The sequence below is a fragment of the Eleutherodactylus coqui genome, chromosome 13, assembly GCF_035609145.1.
Source record: "Eleutherodactylus coqui strain aEleCoq1 chromosome 13, aEleCoq1.hap1, whole genome shotgun sequence".
Taxonomy (NCBI): Eukaryota; Metazoa; Chordata; class Amphibia; order Anura; family Eleutherodactylidae; genus Eleutherodactylus; species Eleutherodactylus coqui.
Window position 1 is genome coordinate 30,230,183 of NC_089849.1, and position 12,146 is coordinate 30,242,328.

The 12,146-nt window shown below is 45.6% G+C and overlaps 1 protein-coding gene across 4 annotated transcripts in view; it reads right to left on the reverse strand.

Moving 5' to 3' along the window:
* Positions 1-2,557: 2,557 nt before the first annotated feature.
* Positions 2,558-12,146, reverse strand: part of DBF4B (DBF4B-CDC7 kinase regulatory subunit) — a 29,253-nt gene continuing 19,664 nt past the window's right edge. For 3 of the 4 annotated variants that reach the window (XM_066587911.1, XM_066587913.1, XM_066587910.1), the window contains 5 exons: positions 12,045-12,090; positions 10,399-10,515; positions 9,115-9,202; positions 8,919-9,028; positions 2,558-5,651 (listed from right to left, as the gene is read on the reverse strand). In XM_066587911.1, the coding sequence (XP_066444008.1) occupies positions 4,142-5,651; positions 8,919-9,028; positions 9,115-9,202; positions 10,399-10,515; positions 12,045-12,090 (1,871 nt within the window). In that variant the 3' untranslated portion in view covers positions 2,558-4,141. The remainder of the gene's footprint in view (positions 5,652-8,918; positions 9,029-9,114; positions 9,203-10,398; positions 10,516-12,044; positions 12,091-12,146) is intronic. The other variant, XM_066587914.1, reaches the window with a different exon arrangement.

Sequence of the window (12,146 nt, forward strand, 5' to 3'; positions counted from 1 at the left end):
TTCAGATCCCAAGGCGGGGGTCGGCGAATGGTACATTGGCGCAGAGCGAGAGACCCCCTGAAGAAAAATACAGATCGCAGACTTGGCGGTCAGCGGTCTCTGAAAGAGAATAGATAGGGCAAACACTTGATCCTTCGAGGAGCTCAAACTCAACCCCATGTCCAATCCGGCTTGTAGGAAGGACAAGACACGGGTCAGTGTGAAACGCATTGGATGCAAAATTAGTTCCTCGCACCAAATGAAAACCAGTTTCCAGACTTGATGGTGAATCCGAAAAGATAAGGATTTCCTGGCCCTTATTATGGTCTGAATGACTGGCTCCGCAAACGCACATGACCTCAGAACAGCGGCTTCAACAGTTATGCCATCAAATGAAACAACGCTAAATTTGGATGAAAAAGTGGGTCCCGCAAGAGCAGATCCTGTCTCTGCAGCAGGCGCCACAGACAGTCGACGAGTACATCTATGAGGTTCGTATACCAGGCTCTGCCCAGCCAGTGTAGTGCTATCAGGATTACCAGACGACCCTCAATCCTGCTCTTCTTGAGCACTCTCAGCAGGAGCAGGAACAGAGGAAAAGTGTATGGGAGGTGGAATTCCATCCACCTCTAGGGCACAAGGATCCTAAGATCTGGCCACTAAGTGCTGCACCTTGCAGTTGAATCTGGACAATATCATGTCAACGTCTGGTTGCCCCCACTGCGGCCATATTGCCTGGAACACGTCAGAATGCAGTTCCCATTTTTCCAGGTCGATTGTTTCTCGGCTGAGAAAATATGCGATCAAGTTTTCCAATCCTGGGATGTAGACTGCCGGATTTGCTAGCAGATGCAGTTCGACCCAGTGAGTATCCTTGACCCCTCGTCTATGGCTTATGTGCTTCAGGTTCCGCCTTGGTGGTTGATGTATGCGACTGCCATCAAATTGTACGTTTGCACTTGAACCAGCCAACCCTTGAGCTGCCAGGTAAAGTGTCACAGCGACAGAAAAGTTGGCTGCAGTTCCAGTACATCAAATGGAAGCCTGGCTACCTGCGGGGACCAGCTTCCCTGCATGGAGAGGTTCGCCAGTGTACCCCCAGCGGGAGAGGCTGGCATCTGTGGTCGGCTTCACGAGGACAACGTTCCCCTGGCTTTTCACCCCTTCCAAAGACAGGGGAGAGGAGATGGAGAGTGAAGGATTATAACTTACCTCTGCCTACTCGCCCCTCTTCCAGAAAATCCTAACAGAGATCTGTCCCCAGCCGTACTGAACTTGTGGCACGGCCTCCAGCTCCAGCAGTGTTCCGCCCCACACTTGCTGTCACAGAGGAGGACAGTTGCTCAGGGGCAGGGACCATTATGGCTGTCAGGCATTGATCTATTGCACAAGGCATGATCAAGCCACCTTTTCTTCTTTGGGTCGGGCGTAACAGCACTGCAGAGACACTGTATCATTTGCCCTTCCCGTGGGAGGACAGGAAGCTGCCTACTCGTATTTCCACAATAGGCGTCTTCTTGGAAGACCTACACTAAACAGGTCTGCCTCCTGCAGGCATCAAGCTAAAAACTGATCAGCTTGGTGCCTAGAGGAGGGGTATAGCTAGGAGGAGGAGTTAACACTTTCTGCTTAGTGTCACCTCCTAGTAGCTATACCCAGGGTCTTCGCTGTGTCCCCCAATGATACAGATGAGAAAGCACCATTTCTAACGTTATATGGACTTGTATTTTGCATTTATCACCAGGTTTCCGCTCCAACGGCTGTAATTCTATTACTCATATCTGAGCTGCTGGGTGTAAACTGCTGTAATGTTGTCTCCCATACACTGCACATGGAGAAACCTGCATAGCCTGCAGCATTATGTAGGACACTAGAAAAGGACTGAGCAGTATAGATTGATTTACTGTCCCAAAGCTACAGGAATCACGAGTATTAGCTACAGGTGTGTGCGTCTATGCAAGTCTCCTATTTCTCTCCTTTGCGCCCCGTAGACTTCTATGACAAGTATGAGTCCTACACACGGTATGTCTTGTTATGTCTATTAGGCTAACGTCACATGGGCGAGTGCGATATCGTGCTGACTACCATGTGAAGTTCCCATGAATGTGAGACATTTTCATGGAAAACAGCCTTACATCGCGTCGGGGATGAAGGGATCCTCCGGCTTGGCTGTCACAGCCACGGTAGAGGATGGCACAGTTACCCATTGAAAACAATGAGCGCTTTGTTTCTGGCATCGCAGTGCCATGCAGGAAAACATTGCTCATGTGTATGACCCTATTCAAAAGAATGGCGTTCATATTTGTGCATCTCCTAACACACAAAGCTCACGTGATTTTGACACCCATGTGACGCTGGTCTAACTAGAGACAATGGGCAGCAAATCAAATAAGAATAAGGTGAGCCGTTAGTGGCCAACACTGCAGAGGGAATTTGCAGCACAAAAATATAATTTTACGTAAAGTGATTTGCACTTTTGCTAGTTATCACACTGGCTATCATAAACACAGCTTTATTGATCATTTAACTATATAGTTACAGACAGGACTTTGCTGTAGTGTTTACCGGTTTTCACAGTACAGAATAGTATAAAAAAAAGTAGCAAAGAAATTATATATTTTATTTTTTATAAAAAATAAACTTTAAGTTACAAGTTCACATTATACAGGTAGGAGGGAGAATGACCAACATACAGACATATATAAAAGATCCTCTGTATAAAAACAGTAATGACAACTATTTTCAGAGCAGAAGCCATCAGAGGGGTATTCTGGGCTTTTGCTATTGATTGTTGGGGTAAGGGGGCGGGCACCGCTTGGGATCCTCTGGCCAGTTGTCAGTGTAGCGGGGCCAGATGTCCGAGTCGGTAGTCAGGGTTAGACGTGCAATACATGGCTTCACTCTCACCGACTTCAATACGAGTGATGTCTTCCATTACACCTCCATATCCGACTGCAATGAAGAATTGGAAATGTAATGGAAGGCATCACTTCGTTTGATTTCAATGGGAATTAAACAGCCTTTTGCACTTTCGGCTCTGACCACTGATGTGGACGGTTGGATCCAGCAGGGAACCCCAATTGATCAACTACTGATGATCTATCCTGAGATTAGGTCATCAATAGTAGTTACCTGGATTACCCCTTTAATACTTACAGGATTATATAAAAAAGTCAAAAGGAAATACTGCCATCTAGGGAACCAAAAAAAGAAAAGACCCACATCATGACTATTACGTACCATAGGCTCATGTAAACATGTGGTGACATATCACAAACGTCCTCAAACAGGAACAAGTCATAGATGGCGATCATAAAGCTAATAAAATGGGTAGAGAAGAAACGGGATGTTGCATGGGAGCTATGGACAATGCAAGACACTAGTCACATCCCCTACATACCGATCACACCTCATATAAGGCGTTTGTGTAGTGTGTGACTGCACTACTACTATACCAATACATCATATCTCCTGGAATGGTCTAGTTGGCTCTTCTATATCTGTCCACCCCCAATGTACAGCGTATACGGTGTGGATACAGTTGCAGTATATGCGGTTTGCTTGTATACAAACCTTGTAGGTTGCTCATTAATAGAGACACTCGGTTTCAAACCTCTTCCTCATTCAAAATTAATTAAGCTGCCCGACTTGTGAATGAAAAGCTGACAGACGACGGCCTTAGAAGGGACATTTCCCCTGGAGATCGATCGTGTCTTGCCACATAATATAAATACATTTAATATAGGACGGTTATGATAGTGTGAACCATCGGGCCATGGGTTTTATAATTTATCGCACCACGAGGGGGAGGACGGGGTTTTATCTTTGCGACGTGAACGTGCCCATTCTTCGAGGCTGTGCAAGTATAGGATTTGTCTGAAGCGTCTTGGTTCTTGGCAGGATTCAGCATTTTAACTCCAGCTAGAACTTCTTTATGCCATTAAGAGTCATTAAGATGCACTTAATAGCTGTGGGCAGAAGCAGAGGGCTCACTAGCTCATCCATCCCGGAAAGAGAAGGGGGGGGGGGAATATGTAGAGCAAGTGTAATGGACAAAATAGGAGCAAGACAAATATACAGGGTAATAAGCAATGCAGAAACGATGAGCAGGTAGATGGCATCACGCCAGGGAATGAGGGCACCAGTTATTAGTCCATTCTTTTCAGGATGCCACTCCACTGAGAAAAATGTCGCATGAGGTGTGTGATAAGGTTACAGTCTGAGTAGCGCCGGGAGACCCCAAAGTCTGTTCATGAGACAATACTGAACAAAGCTGTTTCCCATAACAGCTCTCATCCAGACTGACCTGAGCCGTCCTGAGTTCTCCAAAATGAGCGGTCTGATGAGGGTTATTGTGCCGAAGAGACGCGAGATGGGAGTCCCAGTCGGATTCCGATGAGGCGTCATACTGCACCATCTTAGGGTTGTAGCAGAATGTGGGGAGAGTAGTCCCTTCGTCTTCAGCTGCTCTATTATTGCAGTCTCTATCCACCCAGTCACTAAACATGGGGACTATTGGCTGGTTCGCAGAGCTGGGAAGATGGTGAAGTACCCACAACGGCATTGGCTGGCAAGATAAAGGTTGTCTTTTTCCCGCAGGCTGACATGGAGACCAGCAATGCTTTCGTTTGCCTCCACCGCAGTCTACATTAGGCACCGTCGGTTCCGGATCTTGCGCGTCAACCGAAGGTGCTGTACTTGGCGTAACCGTGACATTATCTTCTGCAGATAGATGCCAAGGTGCCAGTGTCAACTGGTTTATGGATAAGTTGTTAGTTAGCTCCGTTGGCATATCACATGGAGTATTCACTAACAGCTTATTTTGAGTGGAAACCAGCAGGACATGTTGGTGTTGATCAACTGCAGACTCCACGATTGGTGCCATTACACTTGAAGCAGCATCCAGATGTTGTAATGAGCACTCACCTCCAGTAGCAGGCGCTGAAGAACGTTCCGAATCCAGTCCAGTACTTGGTATGACATGCGGCTTATCACCCAGCAATGCATTAGTTTGTTGAAGAACAGCATTAATGATTTGTGGCTCTACATATGTGGAGAGAGTAGCTTCTCCTTGGTCATTATTATCCAAATTCTTAAAGCCACCCTGTGCCAGTGAAAAAGGAGGATCCCCCAGGGCACTAAGGAATAGTTGCGGTTGTACCGATAAATTCTCCATCGCCATGTGTTGATTAAGACCAGGAGCTGGGGGTATAACAAGAGACTGGACTGTATACACGGAGGTCAGCCCCGCTTCCTCAGTGTACCAAGACATCTTGGTAACAAGGCCCACATGGGAACCTGCTGCTGCCTCTAAGGGTAAGTCACACTGCACCAGAGCAGTTGTACTTACTGTACTTTGGGGTCTATTGTCTTCTACAAGTAAACCCCCCGTTTGTGCTGGATCTATCACCATGTTTTCTGCTGGTGGCTTCTTAGACAAACCCAGACTGTGGTTCTCCATGGGACATGCTGTATCTTGTTTTACATGCCTCTCTGGTAAAACCAGGCCGTGCTCCTCTGTGGGACGTTCTGCCACAAGATCCACAGGTAGATCCTTGGATTCATCTTGCTGGTCCTCCTCCTTCTCCAAAAATTCCTTTTCTTTCAGCAGAGGCTGCTCTAAACTCTGTGGAGGGGCCTTATCTTCATACGGCTCTTCGTTGGGTTTAAACCTTAAAAATATTTTTAAAAAGCAGATTACAATTTTTTCTATATATAAACCGATATTTCCAGAAAAGACATCTCTCAAGAGGTCAGCTTGGTATTCCATCATTCGGGCATAAGGTTTTTCAGCACTGAAAGGGTAACTAAACTTTTTACAAGTTTCTGACAAATCGTAGTGACACATAAAAGTTTTGATAGGCAAGTGTGCAGGTGCAGAGACCCCCACCAATCACTAAAGCGAAAGGGAAGAGGTACTGAATCGAGTACTGTGCTTCTTCGTGGTGTAGGGGCTCCAGAGAAAGTTTATGGAGTACGTATATAGCTTGCAGCGACAGCTCTCCGCTGAGTGCTACTGCCATTTTACTTTAAGGATTGGTGGGGGTCTCAGCACCCAGAACCCCACTGATCAAAACTCATGTGTCACTGAGGGGCAGAAGTTTGAGAAGGAAAAAAAAAAAAAAGTTTAGTTACACTTTAAACTCTTAGCACACATCGCCGAATGGCCACCATGGTCATCCTTATGCATAAATAAGGTGCATAATGTACATCAGACAGAAAGCATAAACTACTATAAGGCCTCGTTCACATTTACCAGAAGTTGTGTGACTTACAGCTGCAGCACGATAACCGTGAAACTTCTAGGTTACATCAGCTTATGTAATAGAAGTAGAGCCGTCTTGATGATTAGGAGTGAGAGATGCAAAGTCACATAGGTCACTAATTCAGGATGGAAGTTTCCAATTCACAGGTCCCCAGCACACAGGATGCTACAGGGGGTTGGATTACTGATAAAATCCTATTTCTGGAAGTACGCCTCAGTGGCCAGTGACAGAGAGGTTGCTTGGATCTGGGCCAAGAGACACTGGGTGTGGAGCGCAGCCAAATAAGTAATCAGGACCATGAAACGGTCCGAATGGAGGCAGCAGGAGAAATTAAGCTTCGATGTACGCTAAAGAAAATCTATGGAGTGCTGGAGCTAAAGCTCCCACCACGCAGCAGTCGTCCATGGATCACCGGTCTCTCCACTATAGCATATGCAGCCTATGTGTGACCGCAGGTATATAAGAAGTCAGTCTGCAGAGTTCATTGATAGTTATAGGAAATAAACACAGTAAAACTTGTAGGTGGCGCTGCAGAAGCCTTGTACTGTCCCTCATCTGCATACCAAGTTTCTCAGAGGAAGCCTGCATGGTTTTTGAGTCTCCTCATGCTTATTAAGCTTCTCCCCAAGGAAAAAAACTTCATTCCTTCCGATATGGGTAAAACTAACCAGTAAACTTAGAGGTATTCCCATTTCAGCAAATTCTCCACTATCCACAAGACAGGGGATAACTTGCTGATCAGTGGATGTCTAGTGGCTAGGACCTCCATCGACCCAGAGAAGTCACCAAAACATTGACAGGGGTGGTCGTACATGCATGCCACTGCACCATTCACTGCAATGGAAGCTGCTGGAGATTGCCAAGCGCTTGAAGTCTGTTACCCCCAGCATGGCCATCCTTGGATCAGTGGGAATCCCAGCAGTCTGACCTTCACCTATCGTGAACTTATACCCCACCCTGTAGGTATGGGATAGCTTGCCGAGATGGGAACACCCTTTTAACAACCAGTGTCAAGCAGCTGCTGCCAATCAAATAAGCTCTATACCATGATACATGAAATATTCTACACTCCTGTAGAAAAACAGAAACAAAAAAACAATCCAGCCCCTAGATGAGTTGCAGTTTTGTTGCAAAGCTAAGCATGCAGTTACATTTCAGGCAGAGCTACAAATCACTAGAGTTGTGGTGCAGTTAGAGGAGATGAATGGTTTTGCCACCAGAGGCCCTAAAAGTGGTTCCCCCCTTGGCCTATAAAAGGCTCCTTGTGTGGAGTGACCTCTTCTTCTGCTTGTGTAGAGCTTGTTGACCACTACATGCCTCTATGATGCAGAGAAGAGCCATCTCCCCGGTTCAGAGTCTGAGAGGGGCGCATTATTGGGATGTGAGAAGCTGGATGGCCGTAGCGACAAAATTGCCACCAACTGGGCTGTTCTGACCAGATTATTAGGAGGTATTGGGACCAGTGGATGTGTGAGGGTATACAAGGCGACAAGGATCAGGATGCCTTTGACAGACCACCAGTAGAGAGGATTGTCCGACAAGCACGAGCAGCTCCAAGTAGTCACCCCTAGTAGTGGTATGAGGGACAATGACAGCTCAGCGATATGTTCAGGACATCCTGCAGCCACATGTGTTCCTCTCATGGCGGCTTCCAAGAAGCATTTCCAGCAGGATAATGCTCGGCCGCACCCACAAGGGGGGAATGCATGAAGAGGGGGGGGGGGGGGGGGTGTCACAGGAATCTCTCCACAACATTGTCACATTTCTATGGCTGTCCAGTTGCCATATTTATCACCAGTAGAAAACATGAATGGGACCAGCTGGGGAGCCAGCCTTCGAGTTTGCACAATCTAGAGGTTCAGTTACAGTAAACGTGGACCAATCTGCCACAGAATACCATACAGTACCTGTATGCCTCCATGCCCACCTGTATCACATCTTTTATCCAAGCTAGAGGCGGTACAACAGGGTACTAGAGCCTCCATGCCCGCCTGTATCACATCTTTTATCCAAGCTAGAGGTGGTACAACAGGATGATAGAGCCCCCCTTCAAGAGGTTAGTTTTCCGTTAAAATTTATCCTTTTGTTTAGATATTCTAATCACTTACTTATATCAACGTTACGATCACAGAGAAAGTTTCTTTCGATTCTGACAACTTCTAGGGGAGGGATTTTGTTGTTTTTTTTTTTATAATGTGTATATAATGGAAGAAGTGAAGTCACATCTCTATATACATCATTTAAATGTTAACTGTTGGTTTAGTATTAGGCATTACTGTATATTATGTATTTTACATTAACAATTGCTGATGTATAAACCACAACCACTAACTCTGTACATCTAGTGTCGCCTAGTCTACAAGCTTCAGCTAAAAGCACATAAAACCTCCTTGTCATTTACTACCTTGTTCTAAAAAGTCAGACTCTTAGTAACCTTAATAAAGGCCCCTGATGGCCATATAAACCACTAAAAGCCTATGAGTGAGCGCACCAGCTATAGTTATATATACACAAGTAGAGCTCTGTATAATGTTACTGCTGATACTGCAGGATGGGAGAATGCATCAAGGCTACTGCAGCAACTTTGCTTCAAGAAGCTGTAACCACTCAACCAACACTTGGTAAAGGGCCTGGGGGCAATAGACATAGGCTGAGGGGATTGAGAGCACTTACCCGGGAGGCAATGGAACAAAGTCGTAGTGGATAAGAGATGCGAGGTCATCAATGGCTCTATAATTGGAAGCTTTGAGAGCAAAGCGGCAGTGCTGCTTGCTGATCAGGTGCTGCAGGAAGCAAATGGATGCTAGTGTGTGATCTTGTACCTACAGGATCCATTCTTACCTTTAAAAACAGGCAAGTGTCCTCTTACCTCGCTAAGCTTTTGGTAGGTTATCTGGCAGCACTCACAATATCCAATCTTCTCCCAATTACGTGGTTTTTCACCCTCCTTCTGGTCCCTAATAACAGGGAAAGCATAGTGCCATTTAAAAGTCATATTAATGGATACAATAACTTTAATAAAAAGTACCAGTAGTATAAACCAAAATAAAAATGGTTCTCTTACTAAAAGTTTTTTTGTAACTTTTTGGTATGCAGGCAGAATCACTATACAGACCTGGGGGCTTTTAATCTGCCCCAAAACTGTCAGTGCATGATACGCCTGCATTGGCAAATGGAATTGGGGGCAGCAGTTAGTATTCAAAAGGACAATCATTGTCAGTCTAGGGTTACACAGCAGCTTTGACTGCAACATACATCACCCTGCCTGCATCACAAATTATGTAAGTGAATGTAGTTTTGTGTTGCAACTTGCCAGGACTTGACAGTTGCAAGAAATCCAGATTTGAAGGCCTTGAAACGCGTTTGCATCAATTGAAAGTTGCAATGCAACCACCTTTACTTACATTGCAGGCTGGTAAAACCCTGATGATGAACTTTGACCATGTGCCATAGTGGAGTTTGAGCCCTAAGGCTGGGTTCCCATGGGGTGGATTCCCGACAAAAATCCCGCGGTTTGGCCGCAGCGAAAAACCGCTGCTTCAAAACCCGCGGCGGTTTTGAAGTGGCCCGGCCGCTCGCTCTTCCGTTGCGGCCGGCGCTCCCATAGATGGGGGGGGGGGACCTGCTGCGGTCGGCAAATCCGCGACGCAGGAGTGGCTTCTCCCAGCTTAGCCGCAGCGGATTTGCCGTCCCGTGTGGACGAGAGTTCTGAGAAATCTCGTCCACATGGCTGGCTAATCCAAGGATTAGCGGCCGCATGCGGATTTGCTGCAGCGAAATTCCGTGGCAAATCCGCCCCGTGTGAACCCAGCCTAATTGTGTAGAGCTGAACTGAAGGGGGTTTACTAGCCAGGATCAGAGTGATCAGTAATTCTTCTGCAGCTGGGCTCCGCTCCTGTGTCCGCCATGTCACATTACACACTACACACTGTATGTGCAGGAAGAGCAATGTACCACTTTCCGCATAATACAAAAACAGGTTACGGGATGCATTGCAGTACCAGGACATAGCTGCAGAGGTTTAGTTTAGACAAGCCATGTTCAGAGCTGATAAATTTACTAAGTAAAAATACATCAGGCAGCTTCATTTTGAGGCCGGGGTCATCAAATAAGGTCAATCCCTTAGAAGGCGCACGTGAAAAGTAAGACATACCTGGGGTCTTTATGTGTACTATTGTTGGTGGGAGCAGTTTCAAATGGACTCCTGTCTGAAGAGATAAAGGAGCACTCAGGGAAGTTGGAAAAGGAGCAGTGGATTGGACAGTATTCCCTATGGAGATATAAAAAAAACAAAAAAAAAACAAACACACTTTATTTGCTATAGAATATATTCGTAACCACAAGGTCTGCAAGAGAAATTTCCATGAGACCCCAGCAGTTCAGGAACACTATTGCTGCATTTAGACGGGACAACAGTGGTTTTAACAACTGCACGAGCGCGGACGTCATCGCTAGGCTGTTAGCGGTTGTGTAGCGCGTTTAGATAGGCAGATCACTGCTGGCTTCTTGCTCAGCACTTCACATTGTATGCAAAGTGCTGAGCAGGGAGCGTTTACACTCAGCAAGAAGTCAGATGATTTTCATGCTGGTTGAAAGTAAGCAACCAACGAATAGTGCACAATGACCGCGCATTTAGACATAACGATTATCGTGCAAATTCATAGTGTGAACAAATTTTGCGTGATAGTCATCCCGTGTAAATGGCCCTTATGTCTCCAAAGGCAGGAGATCCATGGGTTGTATAAAGAGCCTTTTACCCTGTGAAACAGACATAAGTGTCTTCACAAAGTGTGGCAGTCGTCTGCATCAATAGTGAATGCCGGTTTACTAGGATTGCAGGAATGGCTTTAGAAAACTAATTCTGGCCTAAAAACGTGCAGCTTTACCACAATGCAGTAATGTTACAGCTCTTTGTGAATACACTAAGATTTGCTGCGGATTTGAATGCATTTGAAGAGGAGAAATCCGCACTGAAAATTTGCAGCATAAACCAACAAGCTGAACATTGAAGTCTGCCCTGCATGTCAATTCTGTGCAGATTTTCTTTTTCCACAGTGCGTGGATGAGAATTATTAAAGTGCTTCGGACATCTTTGTTTCTCCAACCTCGGAGGGTAGCATTAATATCTCATTCACATGATTTCTAATGGAAAAGCGGCCATTTACGCTGCATGTGAACAAACTCCAAGGGTGCCTTAAAATATGTTTACATGTAGCATAAACCTTTTTTTTTTTTTTTTTTTTTTTTTACTTCTTTTGAAACACCATTGCATTTTTTGAGAGAAGGCCAAAAGTGGCTCCAGGAGATACGGGAAACAGAAGACTTCCTTCCTCCTGGATCCATTTCTGGCTTTGGCTCAGAAACTACATCAACAACTGCAGCGGCGTAGAGAGAACACCTATGGTAATTCCTTCAAGTATTCCCATCTTCACTTTTCATACCAGAGATGAGTATCTGCTGCTCTAGTTTACTACGCAGTGTTGCTTGTATAGCTCCCACTAAAGTGAATGGAAGTTACGGAAACAGCGTAGCACAGTGCCCTACACCTTTTTTGTAACTCTTAAGGCCCATTTACACGGAGCGATAATCGCTCAAACGACAGCGAGTGGCAGCTTTGAGTGATTATTTTGCATGAACTATTAAGTAGCTGCTCAGTTTTTATGAGCGCTGAAACTAAACTGATGAGATTTTCGCTGACTGAATCTGAGCGATCTGAATCTCAGCTCATGTAAAAGGCTGGATTGGATGCCGGATTCCTCTTTTTCTACACTTTATGTAAAGGAAGAGCAAGTTACTCACCGGCTCTGGTCCTCGATCTTCAGGAATGGACTTTTCAGTTTACCAACTGTGAGACATGTAAGGAGAGAATGTCATTACAAGACAAAGAAAACCCCAACGGAG